The following is a 24,838-nucleotide window of genomic DNA, read 5'->3' as shown; positions in this document are numbered from 1 at the left end:
AGTCTCTCTCTCTCCCTGTGTGTGTGTGTATGAGAGTGAGAGACTGCAGTTAAGTGCTTGGTAGTCATGAGTATGGAGGTGTGCGAGTGTGTGTGTCCTTCCAGTCACTGAGTCTTCAGGAATCTGACGGCTTGGGGGAAGAAACTGTGTGTGGGGTCCTCCACAATGCTGGTGGCTTTGCCGATGAAACAGGTGCTATAAGTATCCGTGATGGAGGGAAGAGGAGCTCCAATGATCTTCTCAGCTGCTCTCACGATCTGTTTGAAGTATCTTGTCTTCAGTGTCCTCCATCGAGAGTGCCGCGAGGCACACGCCACTCCCCCATCCAGCCAGCCTAACAACCTGCATAACAGACTATATCAGCTTCTGTGTGGATAACACTGTATTGACCAGGAAAGTAGACCAAATTAAAACAGTTTAACAGGTTTGATTCAGAAGCCCTTCCCTCCCCATCCACCAGAGCTCTTCACACCTCTCTGCAACCCCCAACTGACTATATTCCTGAGGCTCATAGCTGGACTGGCCATCGGGCATACCGGGCATTTGCCCGGTGGGCCGCTGGCGATTTTTTGTTTTTATGGGCCGATCGATTTTTTTTTTGGAAGGGTATAAATAATGAAAGGTGTTGGATTGGCCAATTGGTCATGATCGATTCTGGGCTGGACCAATTACAGCTGAGGAGGTCGGATGCACCCTCCCCCTTGTTTAGCAATCTTATAGACGAACTAAAGAAAATGGAGAACAAAAAAAGGAAAGGAGGTGCAGAAAAAATTAGGGCCAAAAAGAAACAAGCCCTTCAGGCAGACGCTGCCAAATGTGTAAAAATAACTGAATTGTTTGGCGGTAGCTATGGCATAGCTTCCACAGATTTAGCAACATCAGCAAGTGGTGGAGGCCAGCAGGTGGATAAGGGAAAGGGGAGGCAAGAGGAGGAGAGACCCGAGGCAGCCGCCGGTCATAGTGGCAGAGGAACTGAACTTCAGGTAAGAAGTTATGACCTGCTGTCTATCTGTGTCAGATATAAACTCATTTTAGTTGTAGTTTGTTTTCGTTGTGCTGACTTTTTACAGTCGCTTAGAATAACTGGTACTGCATACTAGCTAGCATGACAGAGTTTATATACTGCTGGGCGGGTGCTATGAAGTTACTGATAGTAAATTTTATTTTATGCTTAAGGTTAGTTTCTCAAACTCCTCAAAATCTTAACAAATTGTGCCAATCCTTACATGTTGCACCAGGCTGATTTATCATCTAAAGTGGAGAAGTCTGTGACAGAGGAGACAGGAGAGCAGCAGAGAGAGATGGAGAGATGACTTTATGTCATCCATGAGGGATGCATTTGATATATGTTTCACATATTATAGCCCAACAAGTTACTTATAGCAATTTAAATACGAGCAATCACTTTTTGGCACAACACCGGCTATTGCAGTTAATAATACAACAGCTTCTTGCCATTTTTTGTGTTTCTTTTTATCGCTGTGTAACTGAGTTCAATTGAAAGCCTGCATGCGCTAGTACCTCTTGCCACAAGTTCCCAGAATCCTTTGCGGTTTTACCCCTGAATGACGTCACATTTTTGGTGGGCCGGTCTCTAGTCAAAATGCCCGGGCCGATTTTTTGTCCCAGTCCAGCCCTGCTGAGGCTCATTTACTAATTAAATAGTACCTCCCACGGGTCACATCTATACCAACATATTTTCAAAGTACAGCTGCAAAATGTCAGATATCAGTATCAAACACACTGAAGCTTTTCAGTGTCATTTGAAACTACCGAGTGACACTTCTGCTGTCTTTAGTCTCACACTTTTCTGCACTGAATAGAGGTGTGTCAGTTAGCCAAAGCAAACTCAAGTCAGATTTTCCATCTGATACCGCGGCAAAACCCACAGAAACACACATGGAAAACAAGTGAGAACAAACATTTATTAATCTTGTAGAGGAACTAAATTGCTACTTCAGCAACAAGATCAAGATGTAACAAACATGAATAAAATATAAATAACAGTGATCTTACTGAGGACTTAAAAACATTTGTAACCATACTGTTGATTTTGCAGCAAAATGCACTTTAAAAACGCAGATAAAAGATAAGACATTACGCAAAATACACACAAATCTGCATACAAATCTATTTAGCATGTACATATCCTGTGTCTGTGGTGCTGGGGGGACCAGTTAGATACCAGCGGTTGGACCCGTGGACTACTTCATTGAAGAGTAGACAACGTTGGGCTCTCGGTTAAAGTCTGAGTACAAAGACACACACACACACACACACACAGTTTAAACAAAAGGGAGCCTAAGGAAAGCAACAGAAAATACTGAGAGAAATAATAAACTAATATGATCAATAACTAAAACTAAGGACTAAAGACTCAAAATAGTAAGGAAATGCATGAAGATATAAATGTAAATCATAAACAAACATCCAAATACTGACTCATTAATTATCAAAAATTCACAAGTTCAACTCAGAACCATGGCAACAAAACCAGGACCATGCCAATCCCAAATTATTTATTTCCACTTACACCTGCCGTTTTGAGTGTACAAGTGCATTCACACTTAAACGTACGGCTACTTGTGACGCACGAAATATCTTCATTGTTTGCTAATAACTGTTTTTTTTTTATGTGTGTGTGTGTTGGAGTACGCTGAAATGTTGCTGAACTAATCAAGTTAATGTCTGAAAAGACAATTGCTATAAACTGTGGCAACATAAAAATAAAACACATGAACTCTGACTTTGTGTCTGGAATTCACGCTAGCAACATAGTACTACAGTGGTGCCCAACTTCACCCAACACACAGAACCATGTTGGACTGAGGTTGTACAGCCAGTGCAAGCCCTGGCCGAAATCACGGCAGAGCATCAAGAGTAGGCAGTAGCACTGCAGATTACCTACAGTGATTTCTAGGCTTGTTTGAGGCCATGCAAGTGGCATGTAAATGTCTGGAAGCACAATGGGCGGTGTGGTTACTTCCTCTGCTGTCTCGGGAGGCCCAGATACCAGTGCTCAGCCTACTGTCAGTATCTTTTGGAAGTCCATAATGCTGTGCTGGATCACTTTGGCTATTCTCAAGAACTACTGTCACCACCTTTGCAGCTCTTGTCTGAAAGTGGGGAAGTGACCCTTCTCCTACAAACAAAAGATGAAGAATGTAGCAATCAGGGAGCTGCAAACGGGAATGGCTGAGGAAGGAATGGACATGCTACAGTTAGATCCTGGAGCAGGTGGTACTGTGGCTTCTAATTAGAAAGGTGGAGTCGATGGACTGCCACTGGCCAGTGAGTGTGAAGACAGCCAAGACCTTCGTAAAAGGGTGGATATGTTGGGACATCCAAAGGGATTGTGGGCATTCTCACAGGAGGAGGCAAGCCAGTGCTGGCCCCAAGAAAAAAGCCTTTTGGCCCTTCATAGACACATCCATTGAGGTTAAATGCAAAATGTAATTCAAAATCCTGCTCCTCACAGTCAAGGTCTAGAATGATCTGGTCCCGTCTTATCTTAATGACCTTATAGTACCACATAACCCAGTTAGAGCCATTTGCTCTCGGTCTGCAGGCCTACTTGTTGTTCCTAGAGTATTTAAAAGTAGAATGGGAGGGAGAGCCTTCAGTTTTCAGGCCCCTCTTCAGTGGAACCAGCTTCCAGTTTGGATTCAAGACACAGACAGCATCTCTATTTTTAAGATTAGGCTTAAAACTTTCCTTTTTGCTAAAGCATATAGTTAGGGCTGGACCAGGTGACCCTGAATTCCCCTGTAGTTATGCTACAATGAGTGTAGGCTGCTGGGAGATTCGTATGATGCATCAAGTTTTTCCTTTCCAGTCACCTTTCTCACTCACTATATATTAATAGACCTCTCTGCATTGAGTCATATCTGTTATTAACCTCTGTCTCTCTTCCACAGCATGTCTTTTATCCTGTCTTCCTTCTCTCACCCCAACTGGTCGCAGCAGATGGCCTCGCCCCTCCCTGAGCCTGGTTCTGCCGGAGGTTTCTTCCTGTTAAAAGGGAGTTTTTCCTTCCCACTGCTTGTTTTTTTATTTTTCTCTGTATGTATAATTGTAGGGTCTACCTTTCAATATAAAGCGCCTTGAGGTGACTGCTGTTGTGATTTGGTGCTATATAGATAAGAACCTGTGTGCAGATAAAGATAGTGTTGGGAAGGTTTCTTTCTGAGATTAGAAGTTTAATATCCTGAGCTTGAGTCAGGCTGGCTTAGCTACCAACTAACTTTCAGCACTGTTCAAAGTTAAAGAGCAGCCGTACTTCTGGGCCTCTTTGATCTGATGTGTGTTTGTCCATAAGTGGCGCCTTCCTAGTTACTGCAGATACAATAGTAGTAGTAATTGAATAGTATTAAATAGTTGCTATAGCAAAATGTTATTTATACTTGTTTATGAAGAAAATAAGTCCCAACCTTTACAAACATCAGAAGCTTTTCACAGTTTTTTTCCAACTTCTTAACACCTCTGCAGAGAAACGCTAACAGATGACAACGATCTGCGTGATGTTTGTGTGAAAACTGAAGGTGAGCAACCACAAAGCTGCCATTTTCTCTCAGTGCAAAGTGACACATTTCACCACAGAGCACAAAGCAAACGTATTCTAACAACAAGCTGAGTATTCTTCATCAAACTAAAGAAGGCTTCCTATAGATAATTGGAATCATTAAAGCGTGGATTGTCATGCAGAAGTTTAAAGTGAAAATGATTCATTGTATCAGAGGTCTGTTCAATTGGTCTCATGGCAACACACAGTCATTAATTAAAAAACAAAATAAGCTGTTATTTTTGGGGGGAGGGGTGTCATTCATTTTGGCATTTAAGATATACGATCACTAGTCACAAGTCAAGGTAGTGCTGATTACACCACTCTTTTGGAACATTGTAGATTTATTATTATAGCAGTTGTCTATGGGATGAGAGAACATGTAATGATCTGACATATCTGTCATAAAGTATTAGTACCTGTTACCTGTAACAGTGACACATTCAAATAACTTTATTTAGAATAAATAAAAACTTTTGTCCAACCACATACTAGTAAGCTGCACAAAAGTGGCTGGTGAATGTAAACTGGAACTCCTTACATGTCACGCCATGTGTCATGGTCTCCGTGCCTGCCCAGCCACAAGGCTATTGGTTCTCTCTCTCTCTCTCTCTCTCTCTCTCTCTCTCTCTCTCTCTCTCTCTCTCTCTCTCTCTCTCTCCCTCCCTCTCTGCCTGGGCGGAGCTCACTGTGGGCTCCCGCCCTTGGCCCACACACCTGACAACAATCAGCTGTCATCACCTGGAGCACTATTTGAGGCTGGAACACAGATCTTCTTTCTAGTATCTGGAATATATATTTTCCACAGTTTTTTCCACTCTTCCTCTTAAAGCTGTTTTATTGTGTTTGAGCTTATTGATCATCCACCTCAACAGCGTCACTTTTAACTGGGTTTCCTAACTTTGTGACTTGTATTATTAAAATGGGTGAAGTGATTCTAATTGGAGGTTTTAATTTGTACACTGATGAATCCCATGAGCTGCCCAACCACGGACCTTCTTAATATCATCATATTTAAGCAACATGTTTCCAGTGGGTAAACACTGGCCCTTGAGGTAACTTATTATTACTTAGTTATTCCAGTTAAATAAATTGATCTGTCCTCCTTTTAGAGAAATCAAACCTAGATGTTTCTGTTCAAAGAAGCTGGGGACACCAAGTTTGACTGGACCATGTTCTGTATCTTCATTGCTAAGTTGGCTGTTCCCTTGGAGGCTTTGAGACCTTGGAATAAACTCAAAACATGGTGGAGAGATAATTTCTCTGTGAGATATTTTGTCTTTCTGTTGGCTTGGCTTGGAATTCCTTTACAAGAGTTAAAGGAGGTGGCTCCAGAGAGAGAGGTCTTGTTATCTTTGCAGTCTGGACCAAGAGAAGCAGGAGAAAATGGATGTATGCCAATAAATGGTGCATGTACAAATTCTCTTGTGGACACACAATTATAATTGTTTGCGACTTTGTTCCGAAACAAGGTTTAAAAACAAGTTTAATCGTTCAGTTATGTCACATTCTGTTGCATTTCCAAATGCAATGACAATAAAGGCTTTGAACTTGTGGTATCGCATCAAGAAATTAGTTGGTTATATAAATATATGAGTATGCATAATAGTTATTATTCATAGATACCTACATCCTAAGTTCCTGTTATTCATCTGAAAGAAGCAGAATGAGAATGAGTGTGTCGTTACAATGGTAATGCCAGGAGAGGCAGTATTGGTTCTGTGTTACATTAATGTTGTAAGGAAGTGGAAGAAGAGTGTGTCCTGTAGGAGGCAGTAGAAAATGGATACTGATGTTCTGTACATGCGCTGAAAAGAAGGTTCAGTAAACCATTTGCAACGATACTCCATTGTAAGTCTCAGTTATTTCATTTTTAATTTTTGAAGATGCAACAGAACTGAATTGAATAAATGTCAAATGTTCACAAATGTCAAATGTTCACTTGAGGCTCCAAATGTGATGTTAAAATGTGTAGGCTTACTTCTACTTATGAAATGGTTTTCTACTGTTCTAGAGTAGAAACGTAGCAGTGCTGCAACTGTTGCAGGATGGAGTCAAAATGATCTCCCTTTGGTGGTTGTCGTGTTGTAGTGTGTGGACTACCTCCTGAGTCACCCAGATAAGGAAATCCCAGAAAGATTTCAAGGTTTGCCTGCTATAATTACATTAAGGCTTAACGTTTGCATTATTAGGGGCATGGCCTTTTGACTGGCAGGGAAAGCTGCCTGTAGCTGCTAGCTGTCTGTTAGCCTTCACCTCAGCTCATTATCCCAAAACTGGATCCCTGAGACTGTGGCTGTGCTGTTGGAGGTTTTGGGGGCATTTTAATGTAAGTCTGTACAGTAATATGGCTGCTTTGGGGTAAATTGTACAAGAACACTGAGCTCCAGTATTGGTGAGTTAGCATCTAGGATGTTTGTGTCTCTGTGATGCTCCCATACAGTTCACGGAAGCGGATTTAAAACCAAGCTAGCTAACATTAGCTGATAACTTTACAAAAAGCTGAAATGGTCATAATGTTGCTCATTTGTTTCCAAAAATAACTGTTGATTGAGAACTATTTAAAAACATTATTTAGATTTGTTTCATAGTAATAGCTTTCTCAAAATGTCTTTGTTTCCTTAGTGGAGTGGTTAACACAGTGTCTGGGTAAGTGGAAGACAATTGGTTTGATTGGGAAATGGTATCCCCTATAACACTTTGAAAACAGGTGGAGGTACCCACTTGTGACAAAGAAATGGCAAAAATAGTTTCTTTATTCATTATCTCATGTCTTCACAGTCTCCTGAAATTACGGAATATTTAAATTTGTATATACTTCAAAAACCAAAGTACCGTATTTCCCGGACTACAGAGCGCACCTGTATATTAGCCGCACAAGCTAAAATCAGGGGAAAATCCTGTGTTGTACATACATTAGCCGCACCTGACTAAAAGCCGCAGGGTTCAAAGCTTGTGCAAAAAGTAGCGGCTTATAGCCCGACAATTACGGTAATCTTGTCCCCACCCCGGAAGCTACTACAAAAACAAACAAAAAGAAGAGGAGACCAATATTACCTCTGCTTTGTCTGATTGGCTGCTGCGGACAGTGTGATGTTTTGATCTCACTGTATATGATGTCATCAATGACTTCATTTTCTAAAGTGTTTTCTTGTCCTTCTGAAATTATTTAAAAAAAAGAACAATTTACTGTATTTAATGTACTGTACAGAATTTAATTGTTAAAAATGTAAGGAAATTATTTAGAAAAATCATTTTTACATTTTACAATGTCCAGAAATAATGACTGTGTACATTATTCAGCAAAAGAAAACCATGGATGTAAGATCAGGAAGTACCTACAGTACATTGCTGTGCTGTCTCTGTGTAATCATAATGAATGTGAACTTTATTCTATTAGTCTGAGACTCACCTGCAGGTTTATTGTGAACACATCGTCTTACCAGCAGAACCAGTAACACCAGTAGAACCGCAACACAGGCTGATCCAACAGATGACAACACAGAGAGAACAGGAGGAGAGAGTGATGGAGGAAGAGTGATGGAGGTGGAACCAAGAGGAGGTGTGGATGTAGGTGGAGGTGTGGTGGTGTGTTCCCCTAAAATAAAGCAAACACAGTCATTAAGTTGTCGTCACATTGTGAATGTTGAAAGCTGCAGAAACACAGACAGGTGAGTGTGTCACCTGTGACAGTGATCCAGCTGGATGGAGACTCTCCATGACCGCTGATGTCACACTTGTAGAGGCCTTCATCAGACCTGGAAACATGCTGGATGGTCATGTGACCTGTAGGCTGCTTCCTGATGAGGGAGCCATCTTTATAGAAAGCAGCTGGGAGGTTGGAGGGAGTGGTCTTTGTTTTACAGAGCAGAGTGACGTCATCTCCCTCCATCACAGGGAGGACAGGACTCTGCAGGATCACTGATCCACCTCAACACAGACACAAACTACAGCATTTCATCCATTTACACACAGCTTCATCAACACTAACTCCACACACTCAGCTTACCAGTGACTGTCAGGTTAACCATGTTACTGATGGTACTCTGATTGGACTCACACCAGTAAACTCCACTGTCCAGTAGGTAAACAGTGATGTTACATGAAGAACCATTTCCTTCTCCCCACCCATCTCTTCCACACTGAGTCCTCTGTTGTTTGCTTGTGTTTCTCCTCGGAGTCCATCCAGCAGAGCTGTCGTCCTCCTCACAGCTCAGAGACACAAAGTCTCTTTTAAAGAACTGAGAGCTGCTGGGACTCACAGTCAGACGAGCTGTGAGGGTTAAAATGAAAGTTGTATGATCTGTTATGTTTGTCTTATGATGAAACAACAGTGAAAATAATGTTGCATTAAAATTAGTTTGTATTTAGTTATTTACTAAAAGTAAACAACTAAATACTTGAGACATGAGAACGATTACATAATGTGTATGTGTGTGTGTATTTGAGGTTTTGGGGTGAATTATCAGTCCTGATAAAAATTTTGCCTGCCACCAAGGTGCAAGGTGGTGACATGGCTCACTGGCCAAAGTGCTCATGGCTAGACAGAGTCTACCATCATAACAATGTTACCGAGTTGCAGTGTCCTTCTGCCCTGAATCATCATACACCTACGATTTCCACTATGTTTCCTCAGAGGCCCACTGGGCTTGTTATAGGATCTCTGTTGCCCAATATTCAATAGAGGGGAGAGAGTAAGTGCTGCAAAACTTTGGCTTGGCATGGATTTCTGATTCTTTGGAGCCACTCTTAATCATGCAGTTAGATATGAGGCATCTACTTGTCTCGCATTGGTCTTCTCTACACATAAAAGCAACTGAGCTGATATAGCAGTCAGGGAGGGATATCTGCTTTAGGTGTTCTAACTGCCTTCAAGTCCACATCTGCAGGTCTGCTTCTGACAGCACTGGACAATCCCACGTTCTGGGTCTCCTCCACATGTCTTCCACTGAGATCTTGGCCACAGGGATGAAGGGAAGGATGAAGCCCAGAGATGTGAAAGACCTGTATAGATATTATTTAGTGCATGTAGGTACAAGGGGATCATTTGGGCAGTATTTGTATCCAAAAGTGTCTGAGTGGCAGAGTCCATCCACTGAATTCAACACTTTGCTTTGGGCCTTGCTATTGGTGATACCAAATGGAAGAACCTCCAACTCATAGATGCAGGTAGAGGCAGATCTGTTTGCCTTTATTTATGAAAATAAAATATTCCCAGAAGGATAATAGCACTCCAGGATGCACTATCAGAAGAAGGCAGTGATGCTTAGGGCAAGTTTATCCTGGGAAACCTTGGGTTATCCCATCCCTGTGAATTTTACTTTGACATGCACTGACCTAAGACCCTGTTAAAGACTAACGGGGTCTTAGGTCGGTGATGATGTTATTTTGTTCCTGTCGAATCCTGAGCGATCTGTTCCTGTACTTTTAGACCTGGTGAGGTCATTTGGGGAAATCTCAGGTTATACAATTAACTGGCAGAAGAGTGAATTTGTGACTTTAACTGCAAACCTGGATGTTGACTTTTTGAAAACTTTAACTTTTAAAATTATAGACAGTGTGAAATACCTGGGTGTTATTATGCTTCTAATTAGTTATTAGTTCCTTGGTGGGACGCATCAATGCAATTAAAATGGTTTCTCTCCCTAAATCTTTTTGAATAAACAGTTTTTCAAATTGATCATCTCAGTGGTATTATCATTTGTCTGGGGCTTGAAAACTCATAGAATATCAAAAGCTCATCTATGTAAGTCTAAAGATGAGGGTGGATTTGGTCTGCCACATTTTCAGTTTTGTTATTTTTGTTATTTTTTTTATATTTTTATTTTATATTTATTATTATTTTATTATTGGGTTGCAAATTTGCACTGCTCTTGCTCTTGATGAAGGTGGTCGCACTTTTCTCTGGAACATTCTCTCACAGTCTGTTCTCTAAAACCTAAAAGAGGAATTGTGGATTTGATCAACTGGTCCCTAAATGCAATTGACACCCCTCTCTCAACAAGAAGTTTGGGCTTGGGTGAGCCTGAGTGCTGAAGATATCTACCTATTCGGAACCATGATTGCTGATCGGAGCTGGCTTGGACCTGACTTATCGAAGAATTAAGAAAGTGGAACCGGCTGTTCAAACCCCCACAAGGCTGCCCGCTGGGATTCAAACGATGGGAAGAGGCGTGAGTTTCTCAAAATGGGCTCATTGAGTCAGCACGGATAAGATCTTGGAGAGGCTACGGCTGCTGTGAATACTCAGAATAAGATCTCTGACTGCAGACTGGATACATCTCAGAAGGGCTAGCCCGGAATAACATCTCTGGGCGCAAATTGGATGACATCTCGGGGAGGCACACTGCCGTGAGTTCTCAGAAATTGGCTCCTTGAGCACAAGAAATGACAACATCACAGAAGTATGGTGAAGCTCGCGGCTCTCCAACGGGAGATTGAGAGACCAGAGTTGGACTGTAGAACTGCTTTGAAATTCATATGAGCTGTTCGCACTAAAGTGAAAAATACCATCACTTATGCGGATACCCCTTTGGCGCCAGCTGCGGTCTCGAGGCTGGAGCTGAACAACAACACCCTGATAACGACTGTGTTTAGTCTGTTCCTTCCCATTCTATGCAAGGCCACCTGGGTTGGCTGCAAGACTGTTTACTTAGCCTGGCAGGGCGAAGGACACTGTCTCAGCTGAACTATGGACACACACACATACACTGATGTGCACACACTCATCCCCCCTCCCTTTCCAAACGCCTTCGACGCTTATTCCCTTCTGATGCTGCACCCTTTACCCACACCTGTTGCTTGTCATGTGTTTCTTTGGTGTATTAAGAGTTTTTTCGTGTGCTATGTGCAGAGGTGTTTTTTTCTGTTCTCAAACTGATCTCCCTGTTGGAGCTCAGTCTGGGGGGAGTTATTTTTTCTCCTTATCTTTCTTCATGTGGTGCATTTTCCATTGTTATACCTCTCTGACCTGTCTTCCCCATGTGATGTTTGTGTAATGTATGTATGGTCGGAGGGTAAGATGGCGCCGCCATTGCGTGCAATAGGTCGGCAGCCTTATGAAATTTCCCCTTGTGGGACTAATAAAGGTATATCAAATCAAATGCCAAAACGTTTGCTTATTGGCAGGAATGGTACAAAAAGGTCATGTCTGCTAATACCCTCCCTTGGGTGGTCATAGAGAGTGGTGGGGTTGATAATAGTTCCATTCCAGCTCTTCTCTTTTCATCTTCAAATACGAGGTCAATAATTTTATAGCTTCGAACTTCGCTAAAATCTTTAGTCAGATCAAAAAAAAGGCTGCGCTCTACCAGAAACTTGATCCATACTCCAATATATTGTAATAATGCATTTCCACCCTCGTGTTTAGATCAGATAAAGAGAGATATTAACAGGAAATTTGTGTCATTTCCCCAGTTGCAGAACAAGCTCTCTCCCTGCGTCACATTTTTTCTTCATTATTTACAGATGAGAAACTATGTTCAACATCCGTAAATTATCTTTTCAGGAAGAGGGACCAATTTTTTCATTTCTTTGGTTTCCCGGGTTCTAAAAAGTTGGTTTCTGGCTTTGTGAACGCTTTTTCAGGATATTTGAATTTTAAATCTGACTGTTTGAAGACGGCATGGGAGGAAGAGTTGGGTTTGTAAATTGGAGATGAGGTGTGAGAGAGGAATCTGTGTAGGATCCACTCTTGCTCTATAAACACCAGTAAATTCAATTCAAAATGCTTCACAGTCTTCAATATCCAAAAACGAAATTGCAGAGGATTTTTCCTTCTATTGGTCCGATACGTGATCGTTGTAAACTTGAAGAAGGCTGTCTTATGCATCAATTTTGGACATGCCCCAAATTGTACAATTACTGGCTGGATATCTTTAAATTGTTCTCTGATATGTACAACTGCACATCAGAGCCGGGCCCAGTAACTGCGTTGTTTGGCTCTTCCTCTTCTCTTCTATAGCTCTGCTGCACAAACTACAGTTTTGTTCAGAATGGTAATTGCTATGAAACTTATATAATAACTCTGGAAGTCTGACATTGTACCTCAATTAAAATGTGGCTAAGAGAACTGACTGCTCTGCTGCACATGGAGAGGATCAGCTATATATTAGAGCAGGTGTCGAACTCCAGGCCTCGAGGGCCGGTGTCCTGCAGGTTTTAAATGTGTCCTTGATCCAACACAGCTGATTCAAATGGCTAAATGACCTCCTCAACATCTCTTGAAGTTCTCCAGAGGCCTGGTAATGAACTAATCATTTGATTCAGGTGTGTTGACCCAGTGTGAGATCTAAAACCTGCAGGAAACCAGCCCTCGAGGCCTTGAGTTCAACACCCCTGTATTAGAGGATAAACTTAATAAGATCTTTGATGTGTGGCAAACTTTTTTAGGTAAAACACATTTATTTTTGATTGATTGTAAACAACTTGAATAACTTAGTCCACCACCTAAGCGTTGTATTTCTGTTTATTACCAGTGTTGAAGTAGTGTTTTTGTTGTTCAAGTGTAATCTTTTGTCTTTTGTGTTTTTGCCCTTGCTGTATTGTTGTCTATTTGTGGGTTGTTGTTGTTTTTTGTCTTTTTCTTCATATCAAAAATGTTAATAAAAAAAAAACAACTAACAGGGTTTAAATATCTGAGACTCTTCACCTGCTGGTTTTTATAACTTAAGAAGCCTCTTGGATGAGAGGCAAAATGTCTTCATCTAAGTTAAAGAAGTCCAGTCACCTTCTTTCCTAGCTCAGGAAAGCTGGAGCAGACCTATATATTCCTGGTCTCACTTGGAGCTTGATGCTGCCATGTCACTTTGTAATAACAACTCAAGCGGACTCCGGCAGGACCACAGTGGATTTACGCTGGAGCCATAAAGCGTCGGGGTGATGAGACGCAGATATTTAAATTTAATTTGGACAACAAGCTGTTGTCCTAAGAGAGAACAGGTCTTCATGTTATGCGTGCCGAATACTGGATTACAGTCAGTGCCAGCAGCTGCTTTGGAGTACTCCGGTGTGGCTACTAGAGCTCGCTCAGGTCTCTTGCTGATACTCTCTATGTAATCAGAGAGCTCATCATGTTATTCATCTCTTTTTCAGCCTCACTAAATGGTGTACTGATGGATTGCCACCATTATGATAAAGTAAAGGGAGACTAGCACCCGCTGATGTCCTTAATAAAACAGACTGGGATAGCACTGGGGGTGAGGTCAAGTGCTGTATGATGCCATTTCTAGTGACCTTTCTTGACCTGCTTAATCACACTCAAATTCTCCAGTGACTGAAAAAGTCATTCCGACTTCAGTCGGCGGCTCTGTTCTCTCAGCCACAGGATGCCCATGTCAGCAACATTACCACACTCACACCCTGTTTGGCTGAATGAGTTGTGCCATTAGGCATGCATGCACCAAGAGCATGACCCAGTGACAGCAAAGGGGATAGTGATGTGCACAATTTTGGTCTGCAATGTCAGTGCTTCATAAAAGGTTGTTTCATTTTTTTACTGACCTTGGTTTGTTGAGCAGCTCAGCAGTGAGATCAGAACTAAAGAGAAACGACACTCAGGTTGATTTGAGCTGAACATAAAGAACAACTCCACACAAACCGCAAAAAACCTCTATGTGTGCTCTATTAAACATATCTGCTAATGCTTTTCATTCTGTGTTCTTTAACATTACTTAACACATATAAGTTTTTTTTCACCACTAACTTGATATTAATGACGCTGCTAAGTTACAGTGTTTCCTCGACTCCTGAGCAAAGATAAAGAGTCAGTTCAGACCTGCAGTTGGTCCTCGTGGTGTTTGAACTTGAATTCAGCCTGATTTGTTTTTCATGTCTTCTCCTCCATCATCAGTTATCAGGAGAGCAGACAGTCAAAGTACAAGAATTCAAACAAACACAGAGATTCTACTTACAGAGCAGACACAGCACAGATGTTTCCTTCATCGTCCTTCTCACTCATTTGAGCTTTTTTTCATTTCTGTCACTGACACCAAGTAAAGCCCGCCCTCTTCCTCTGAGCATTAGCTTTTCTATTGGTTCAAACACAGAGGTGGGTAACTGACTTTTTTCCTTTTTTAACAATAGAAGTTATAAAATAATGTAAACATACATCTAAAGGTAACACTTCAATTTTATTTCAGAAACAAAAATGAATGAATCACAATTCTGTTCTTTTAAACTTATGTACAAGGACTTGGACATGTAAAAAAGTTTAAGTTGTGCACTGTTGTGACATAATCTAAATTTGACCAGTGAGATTACAATTCATGTCTATGATGCCCAAAAGCATCATATTCAACTTCATTGCATAAATCAGATGTCCTCTGCACTCAGTGATCTGTAGTTTGGTTGATGAACAAATCCATGTCCATGTAGTGGACGTCCCCTCAGTGAGAGAGGCAGATATGAGCTGAAACACAGGAATCAAACCAGGGACGCTGCTGTTATGGAGCTGAACTGGAACCATTCAGACACTGAGGCCCTCTGAACACATTTTAATTACAGCTGTGCAGAGACACACTGATGACTGACTGGAACACTATGATTCACATTTTACATTCACACCATCCTCACACATGTTTATATGTGGCCACTAGAGGGAGGTGTTGGACTTTAAACACTAACATGGATACAAGCAGATCAACAGTGATGCTTTCAGTTTCTTTTGGCATGCTGTGCATGTACTGTTCATGCTAAAATGGTTGTTTACTTTATTTCAGATATAGTCAGAGTTACAATGAGATCTGGACTCTTTGACTGCAGAGTTCATTCTACTTTCTGATCAGGCTGTAATATTTCTACTATAAGCTGTTTATTCTAGAGACAATGAATATATTTCATAAACACAGTCAGCAGTAAAAGTACAGTTTGATTACAGTCTGTACTTTGCTGATCCACAGACCAGCCAAGTTTTAGGTTTCCAGAGTCTCTTGCTCTTGCAAAAGCTGTCAACCAGCAAATGTATTCATACAGAATTTTTTTTACATAGTTTAAGACATACAATACAGATCAAAGTGATGCTCATGAAATACAGCTTGCATATATTTCCCATTTTTAGTTAGAAGGAGATTTTGTGTAGTAAAAAAAAGGTGCTGACATACAAACTGAGAAATGGAGTTTATCTGTCTTGTACAGAGTCTATGTACAGTCTGTGGGTGGAGGATGACACACAAAGATAATCACCATTAGCTGATAAGTTAGCACTCTCACACTCTAATTCTCATCCCACGGGGACAGTCTCAAAGTTATTTGAATGTTTTGTTACTTATCTTCCTGCCTGTCCATAAGTTGCTTTGGACTGATTCTACATCACATAGCATCAAGATCAGCTGGTTAAACAAAAACGTTTATAGCCACGTTAATCAGCCGAATAATGATTAAAACATTGAGTGCCAGTATATGCAAATCTTAAGTATTAGGTAATTGCATACAAAGTATGCAACGACGACAAGGATAAACAAAAGAGGGGGGATTGGAGACTCAAATAAAGCTTCATTGATGCAAGAAAGAAAACGTCTGACTCTGCAGCTACATTTAACACATTTGTGTGTTTGGTTTTATGACACTGCACTCTAACACTCAGTGTTCATGATCCATTTGTCTGTTGTAACTCAATGAGTATCACATAGAGTACTGCTGAGCTATAATTCATAGTATTTTATACGTTCATCATCACAAAGTGTTTCTGTTGTCAGTTGGCTCAGTATCTGTAATTATTCTGTAACAAACGCACTCACTGATTAGGATATCATGAATCAGTGAGAACACTGAACTTCATGAACAACAGTTTTGTTCTTCCTTTAAACTAATTTCATGAAAATCCTGCCGATGAACAGACACAGCAGCTCCCAGAGTGACACTAACACAGTCTGGACAGGTGTCATGATGATGCTACAGACAGCAAGCAGCCCACAGGCTCAAGAGCCAGTTCTGTGAAAGTATAAAATAAAATGGCTAAACAGTGAGACCAAAGTTATTAAGGTACTGTTAGAAGAATTATCTTATAAAGTGAGACACTCAGAGTAATGAGCTTCAACGCATTTATTTACTTGCAAGGAAGCAAAAGGATTCACAGTGAAAGACAGCTGAGTTTTATTTATGCGCTTCTTACAAAGTTATCCTGGGAACAGATGTGACACTCTCATAGAAAGCAGTTACACAGTGTCCACGAGTCTAACTGTGCTTTGGATGACAGATAGCACAGGGACCACAAGACCTGAGAGGAAGAGATTAGAGGCAAAGAGAGAGAGATGCATTCAGCTTGCTGTAAAGAGCGCTGCGTAGCTCTATTTTCAGAGTGTTGCATAACTGTAACACTTTTCTAGCACTTAGCAACTAATCCATTCACTCAATAATCGAGAAATTCACAAGAAAACTCATATAAACCAAAACATTCCACAAACAAAAATGGAGTTTCATACATCATTCTTTCAAAAGCAAAACAGTGCCAATCATTTCAAATGTGTGGGCACATTTCAAAACAAATAAACAGCTTTGCTTGTTGTAACAAAAGGATCCTCATAACTCACGTACTTGATACTGTTTGGTTGAAACACCCTAAAACCTCGGGATACATTTGACCCAGGTTAGCAGCATAACAGCAACTTTTATTAATGTGTGGATTAGATTATATTTTTAATGCTAAAGTATAATTATTGTTGTTATCCATGAAACGTCAAATTTACTGCTTTACAACAAAAGCAGAAATTTTAACAAAACTAAGTCACATTACTTTTTGGTTGATTAAGATGCTAAAACAGGAAACGTTTGTTTGTTTCCCTGACAACATTGGATGAAGATGTAGATGAACAAACACTGTAGTTCACATAGTCTGCAGGAGGTTGGATCAGACCTGCTCAGTGGTTTGTTTGCACTGATTCCAGGTCAGATCAGCTCTGCATCACCTGTATGGGCTCAAATTGTGGTCATAAATATTTTGCACTTGTAAATCAGGATTTGTATGTGTAAAAACAATTTGTATGTGTAAAAACAATTTGTGTGTGTAAAAAAAGATTTGTGTGTGGACTTAGCCAAAAAATACGTGTGAAACTCTTCACTCAAGTTTCATGTAACAAGTATAAATTTTGACCCTGTTTTTCTTCCTTTCATCTGATTGGCCAATGTCAATCACAAAATTAACTATCCAATCAGAGAACAGACGGGTTTGGCTGTCGGAGGGGCGCTTTATGGAGCTTCAGGTCCTTGAAGGGTGATACAGTTTGAAGCTGGAGGATCTCTATATAAATATCCGATAGAAGCTAGTCCCCTAACTTTCAGCAGCTGTTGAAAGGATAAAGTTGTGGTATATCAGTGGTTAGAAATACATTATTACTTTAGGATTAGTTTAACACAAAGTCAGGGCTGACCCGGGACCATTGCTGTGAGTCACAGTGCGCAGCATAAAGGTCCTTTCACATCGGACGCAGGATGTGCTGCTAATGCTAATGCTAACTAAAAGCCAAGGATCCAGAATTTGTTGCTGGCTGCTGGGCTCTGTGGGTTTTTGCAGCAGCTCTACCTGTACTAGATGCACCTGCTCCTTGTCTTTTCTATCTCTGACTTTATGTCCTCTACAAGAGTTTGTTTTTTTGCTGGTTCTTCAAATGTTCAATAAAAACATGTATGCTAATTCATAACGAAGAAAGATTTGTAACCATCCCAATAGTGAAGACTGTCATTTCCACAATACTGCCCCACCCCCCCCACCCTAGGTCCGCAGCGCTGTTGAAAAGGCTCTGGAGGTCCCTGTATTAAGCATGTAAACCTGTGACACATAAATCACCAAACTGAGACCACCACAGACTGTTTTCCTTCGTGGTGATGAAGGAAAACGCTGGGCTGGCATGTACAAGGGCATTTATTCCCTTCTAGGACCTGAAGCTCCATAAAGCACCCCTCCAATAGCCAAACCCACCTGTTCTTTGATTGGATAGTTAAATTTGTGATTGACATGACATTGGCCAATGAGATGAAAGGAAGAAAAACAGGGTCAATATTCGTACTTGTAACTTGAAACTTGAGTGAAGAGTTTCACACGTATTTTTTGACTAAATCCACACACAAATATTTTTTTACACACACACACACACAAATTCTTTTTACACATACAAATCCTGATTTACAAGTACAAAATATTTATGACCACAATTTGAGGCCATACACCTGGTTCAACAAGTCAGAAAACTTCAAATGTACATAAAGCTCCACAGACAGAAAACAAATGAATCAAGACTGAATTAAGAAAAACATTCAGTAATACTGTTTGTAAAACAATGAACAAACACATTTGCCACATAAGACAAATCACTTCACAGGCTGAAGTGATGTGTGAGCGGTGTTGTGAGAGAGAAATCTGCACCTCTAAGGTAAATAAACCAAAGTGTCTGAGGACAAGGAAAAAGCACAGCTTTCTGAAATGTTTGAGTGATGACTGATATCATTACTTCATCCTGTGAGACTCACTGTGGCTCAAAGTAAGAAGGAAACAGCTGGAGAACAAACTGAACCTGATGTGCAATCGACATGGCAAACAGATAAGATGTGTTTGAAATACAATTTTATAACAAACTCTGAATCATTTCATTGAATATCTTATTGTTATGTACTGACTTTATCTCTGCCTTACAGTTTTTGAGTCTCTGTAGTTCACAGAGTGTCTGACAGACAGAGACACACTAACACAGTCTGAACAGCTTTGATGATAATCAGAGGAATTTAACATCAAACCAACTCTGGGCGTGTTTGATGTCTGTCTGCTGGATGATCAGATCCTCTGTCTGTACCTCAATGTTCACTGACAACACAGAGTCTGAACAGCAGCAGGAGAAAAACTCTGAGACATTTCAAAAAGGCTGCAGTTCATCAGGACGCTGCCTCTGCTGCTGTTTATGTTTTCTGTAGATCAAAAATCCAACAACAGCAACAACAAGAAGCACAGCAGACACTGACAGACCGACTTTCCATCCTGATTGACCTGCAGGTAAGAAACAGATGGGAGGTGTTCAGAAAAAACAAGCATAAGAAACAAACAGGAATAGAACAGAACAGAATAGCTCTTTTTAGTGGTTGAACACGTAAAACCAAATTGTGCGTGCTCCACACCAAATGTGCTGGAATAAAATATAAATAGCTGAGAGCAGGAATAAATAGCAAACGGGAGAAATATCTATAACAACAAGATAAAGGCACATATTAGAGAACAACATAGTTGCAGCAAAGTGCTTTAAAGTAGTGCAAAGAAAAGACTTTGTCTGAATAGAGTTCATGTGTGTTTGCCTGAGTGATGATGGAGGTACTCAGACCATGGCTCAGATCGGTGATACGGGTCTGCAAGAGTGGGATGTGGAGGGACAGTGTTGGTTAACAGTGCAAATGGCCGAGAGGAAGAAGCTGTTAGTGAGTCTGGAGGTTTGGGACTTGATAGACCTGAGGGGTCAACCAGAGGGCAGCGGGTCAAACAGGTGGTGGGCGGGGAACAAAGGGTCACCTGTGGTGGTCCTGGTCTTCCTGAGACAGGAGGATCGAGTGATTATCCCCAGGGGTTTCAGAGGGCAGACAATGACTTTTTGGGCAGTGGTGATTACCCTCAGTGCAGCCTTGTTCTCAGTTGTGACCCTGTGTAGCAAACACCCAGGCAGCAGGAGAACACACTCTCCACTGAGGAGCAGCAGAAGGCCAGCAGCAGCTTCTGGTCCAGCTTATTCTTTCTCAGGACCAAGAGCAAGTGCAGTTGCTGCTGGGTTTTGGGAGTTGGTGTCCAGGTGAGATCAGTGGAGTTATGGGTGCCCAGAAACCTGAAGGTGGTGACAGATTCCAAGAATCCATCCATTTTCTTCCACTTATCCTGGGCTGGGGTGCGGGGGCAGCAGCTTAAGCAGGAAAGCCCCGACCCAGCCACCTCCTCCAGCCTTTCCAGAAGAGCACCAATGCATTCCCACGCCAGCCGGTGGATATTATCTCGCCAGCGTGTCCTATTTCTACCCTGGGGCGTCCTCCCTGTGGGACATGCCCAAAACACCTCACCCAGGAGGCGCCCACAAGGCATCCTAGTCAGTTGCCTGAAACACCTCAGTAATAAGTAAATAAAAGTTTATTTGTACAGCACCTTTCAAGATAAAAATGACACAGGCTGAGGAGTGTGATCCCCTACAGATGGTCGGTCAGACTGACTGAGGGTGCTTAGAAAGTCTGTGATCAAAGAGCAGGTGGCAGAGGGGATCTGAATCCTAACATAACTCTTCCTGATCTCCATTTGGCTCAGTGCTCTGTGAAAGGTGTTGATGCCGGCATCCTCCGTGGACCTACTTGCTCTGTAAGCAAACTAGTGGGACAAGATGGCAGTTCGTATGGTAGTATGCAGCGGCACAGAACTCCAGACTACTGCGCACCTTTTTTGTATATTTGATACCTTTTTCTTACATTTTCCTGCAACACACTGATCACTTTCAGTCATTAGGAACTAATAGAAATTGCCCACCACCGGAACTTGGACTTTGGACGGACAGTATCCTACCCGAGATTGTAAAATCACCATGTGCTGTGTGGGTGAGTTTGGGAACAGACGGCACAGGGAGAGAAAATAAAAGCAGGATGCAGAGCTGGCTATCATATCCAGCTGCGATAACAACATAATCACTTCCAACTTATAATCAGTAAACAGCAACCAGGAAGCAGCTTCACCTCTGATCACACACACACTGAACTCTACTCACTCACCTGGAGGATCAACATGCAGGTAGACACTGGTGATGAGACTTAAACTTTCTCTCTGTCTCTGAACACGACAGTCGTATGTTCCAGTGTCATTAATCATCACATCCTTCAGAATCAAAGACACGTCTCCATCCTTCATCTGTCTGTCCCGTAGATCCACTCTGTTCTTAAAAGATGGATGCTCACCCTCTGAATCAAACTGCCCATTTTGTTGCAAAAGAACATGTTGTGGCTCCAGGTCAGCTCGGCTCCACTCTACAACTATGATGTTGTTGATGCTGTTTGGAGCTCGACATGTCAGAGTCACGTCCTGTCCACACTCAGCTGTGATGGTTTTCTGGTCTGAAAGAGGAAACAACACAGGAGAAAGGTTAAAGGTCAAATTACAACGGTTCACTTCTACAGCAGCCAAACAAACAAAAACACACCAACACATCACTTTTAATTTAAACATTTGATGAGCTGGGACAACATCCTCATTTGGATTTGACAGTGGTGGATGGTTGTACAGTTATTTCATTTTTAACCTTAATTTATATTTTATTCCTTCCTAGTTAAATTTACCCTTTTTAATTTTTCATATTTATTTCCTATCTTATTCATAGCCTTTTCCTTTTTTGTTTTCTTTAGGTCACGAGCAGTTGTCCAAGCATTTCACTACATATCGTACTGTGTATGACTGTGTACGTGACAAATAAAATTTGAATTTGAATTTGGTTTCTCAGTTTAGGTTAGGCTTCATAATAAGTGCCCAAATGCAGGACTTGTTTCTAGAAGGATGTTAGAGTCACCAGTTCAAGCAGATGTTGTTCTTTAGGATTATTTCACTCCTGCTTATATGTTGTAGATTGTAGCTGCTTTAATCCACAAAGAGCAGAAAAGCATCAGAAGCAGCAGCAGGTCAGCTGATCACAGCCTGAACACAAAGAAAACAAATCTACTGGAGCTCACAACACTGGTTATTATGGGACTCTTTTAGAGGACACTCTTTCCCCACACTGCACAACTACACCTGAACTTCAGCTTCCTCCACCTAAAACTCCAAATTTGACCCTTATTATTCATAACAGTATCTACAGTAAATGAGGAGATTACTGTGCATGACAGTAGCTGTGTTTTGTATAAACACTTATACAGTGAAGCGTGCTGATAATATGAATAGTATGGAAATTGCTCTCAGGGAAATATTTTTAATATGCAGCCAATGCTTCCTGTTTTATGTCAAAGTTAAATCTCACCTGCAGAGACGAACACGGCAAACATCAAAGTGAATGACGTAATTACAGCGGACATTTCCGGGTTCTCGATCTGACTCTTAGTTTGTTCTAAATGTCTCAGTCTGTCCTGAGATTAAAATTTAGGCTGAAAGAAAGCAATTGGATCAGGAACGTTTGTTTTAAGGAAGTTGTGTCGTTGTGACGATTGGTACGCTGCACTGCGGGGTCGAGTAGAAACAAGCGCGTCACACCAGAAGAGGTGAAGTCGAAAGAAAGTTTTATTCTTTCTGTTCTTGAACCATCCTCGCAGGAAAAATCTGAACCTGCTTCACGTGTCAGTCGTCATGTATGAACCGTTTTTGTCTTTGAAGCAGAAGTTTGTTTTGTCTCTGCACAGAGTTTGTTTCCCACAGCAAGTTTCGAGCTCACATCCTGCTGCACCTCTTCCTGCTGCGATTTAGGCTTCAGCTCCGAGGTTGGAGGTCTGCCGAGCAGCTTATCAAACAACACCGCGAAACAACTCTGACTAACCTGAGAACCAACAGCAGCCTGCACCAGTTTACAAAACCAGTAGCCTGTAAATCACCAGTCCATCCAGTGCTGTCCAATTAAAGAACAAAGACTCATCAGTTTTAGAATTTGAGGTTTTCTGCTAAGTTTCCTCCTTTTCTATGGAGGTGAATTGTAAAGTGAAACCTTCAAACTGATTTTTTTAGCTTTTCTTTTAACTTAAAAGAGTGAAAGTGAGTTTTAGAAAAAGAAAGAAAACACTTACTGTTGTTCTGAAGGACGTCTGGAACCCTCGAAGGCCTCTGTGGTCACCAGGGTGGAAAATCTGAAAGAAAATAAAACACACACATTAGATTTCTTTGTCTCTGTCACACAGACACGGACGTCCACACAGACCCACCCAGCCTCGCGTCTCCTTCACACACACAGACAAACTAAATCAATATAAAAACAATTATTTGACAAACATAACAAATTTAACCAGAGTGACACTCAGTTTGTTTTATAACAGTTAAATCTCACCCGCAGAGACAAACATGAAGCCTCATCGAACATCAGCAACGTGGAGCAGAGTGACGCAGTTACAGCAGACATGTCCGTGTTCTCTGCTGCTGCTGATCTGACTCTTAGTTTGTCCTAAATGTCTGAGTCTGTCGGTATTTTCACCGAATAACTGAACCTGAGTTTAAATCTGACGACACAAGTTTAAATTTAAGGTTTAAAATAAAGCTGAAAGTCACTGACTGTTAGAACAGATCTGTCGTTCAGCCGCTCGGTCAAACTCCACACTTCAACGGTGTAACGTCTCGTACGGAAGTGACGTTGAAGTGACGTTGAAGTGACGTCGACCAATAAAATTATCGAGCAATGATTTCATGGTTCAGGATTTACATGTTTAACGTCCGCTAGAAAGGAAATGACATTTTAAATGAAGTCTCACTCGTTTTTGAAACAGTTTTTCTGTTTAAAACATTTTTGTGGGTGGATGTTAACCAAACTGTAACCATGACAACTGAAACTTTTTACCTAAAACACTGAAAATGATGTTAGAAAAAGACAGCAAACACTTACTGTTGTTCTCAGGAAATCTGTTAAACCCTCAAACACTCTTCTAATCATCAGGATGCAACAAAAATCCATATAAAGATAAAAAGTGTGAGGTTGGTATAATCCATCTGCTTTCTCTGTAGGTCAAAAGGAACCTACTGAAGGCTTATTCAACACAAGCAATTAGAAAAAATAGTAAATTAAAATACTGCGTGGGTGAACTCGACTGTGTACAACCAGCTGAACTAACCTGTCTATCGTTTTGCTTTGACTTCCTGTTTTGCAGACATCTGCTTAGCAAAACCATTCAACCCACAGTCGACCACAATTGCAAAGTGACAGACGAATTAAAGTAACAGGAAATGAACCTGGAGAGAAAACCTTTCACTCTGTCTGTCAGTTAATTGAAATAAACTTGTTCTAATGAATAAAGTCAAAGGTCATGACCTCCTGCACAGCTGTTCTGAAGAACTTTGTCCAGTTTGATTGTCTTTAAGTTGTGTTGGAGCCACAGAGAGCAAATCTTTGTTCTTCATGGAGAACCAGTGAGGCTGTTTGGACTTTCCTATGAAACATCAGAGCAGGAGTCTCTCAGTACATCTGTTTACAGTGAGGACAAAGAAGCAGCAGACACACACACAGAGGAAACGTGTAGAGACAGGCAGCAGCAAATAGTCCGCAGGGAGAGAGGACATGCATCAGGTGCAGCACTTCCTGGAAATCACATGATTGTAATCACTAAACAGCTAAAAGAGGTCATTAACACTTAATGTTGTTCTGAAGGGTCTCTGAG

At 41.2% G+C, this 24,838-nt stretch overlaps 1 protein-coding gene and 1 long non-coding RNA gene across 7 annotated transcripts; both read right to left on the bottom strand.

Annotated features, from left to right (window-relative positions):
* Positions 1 to 1,911: 1,911 nt before the first annotated feature.
* On the bottom strand, positions 1,912 to 8,292 carry LOC120728282. Its single transcript, XR_005694683.1, has 4 exons — positions 8,246 to 8,292; positions 7,974 to 8,159; positions 7,619 to 7,720; positions 1,912 to 2,248 (listed from the first exon to the last, which is right to left on the bottom strand). It is a non-coding gene; the product is annotated as an uncharacterized LOC120728282 (long non-coding RNA).
* Positions 8,293 to 18,634: 10,342 nt separating this feature from the next.
* Positions 18,635 to 24,401, bottom strand: LOC120728274 (programmed cell death 1 ligand 1-like). Of its 6 annotated transcripts, XR_005694670.1 has the most exons (5): positions 24,070 to 24,387; positions 23,521 to 23,903; positions 23,264 to 23,323; positions 21,275 to 21,613; positions 18,635 to 19,532 (listed from the first exon to the last, which is right to left on the bottom strand). XR_005694670.1 is itself a non-coding variant. In XM_040023073.1 (3 exons), the coding sequence occupies exons 1-3, from the start codon at positions 22,562 to 22,564 to the stop codon at positions 19,402 to 19,404; spliced, it is 525 nt and encodes a 174-aa protein (XP_039879007.1). In that variant the 5' UTR covers positions 22,565 to 23,218; the 3' UTR covers positions 18,635 to 19,401. The 6 variants fall into 6 exon arrangements, 1 of the variants encoding a protein (XP_039879007.1); XR_005694672.1 differs by lacking the exon at positions 23,521 to 23,903 and having other exon boundaries at positions 24,070 to 24,401; XR_005694671.1 differs by lacking the exon at positions 24,070 to 24,387 and having other exon boundaries at positions 23,743 to 24,043.
* Positions 24,402 to 24,838: the final 437 nt, after the last annotated feature.

This window comes from Simochromis diagramma, unplaced genomic scaffold, assembly GCF_900408965.1.
Source record: "Simochromis diagramma unplaced genomic scaffold, fSimDia1.1 OVJJ01000341.1, whole genome shotgun sequence".
Lineage (NCBI taxonomy): Eukaryota > Metazoa > Chordata > Actinopteri > Cichliformes > Cichlidae > Simochromis > Simochromis diagramma.
Note: the sequence above shows the minus strand (reverse complement) of the source record. Positions and strands in the feature narration are given on the sequence as shown.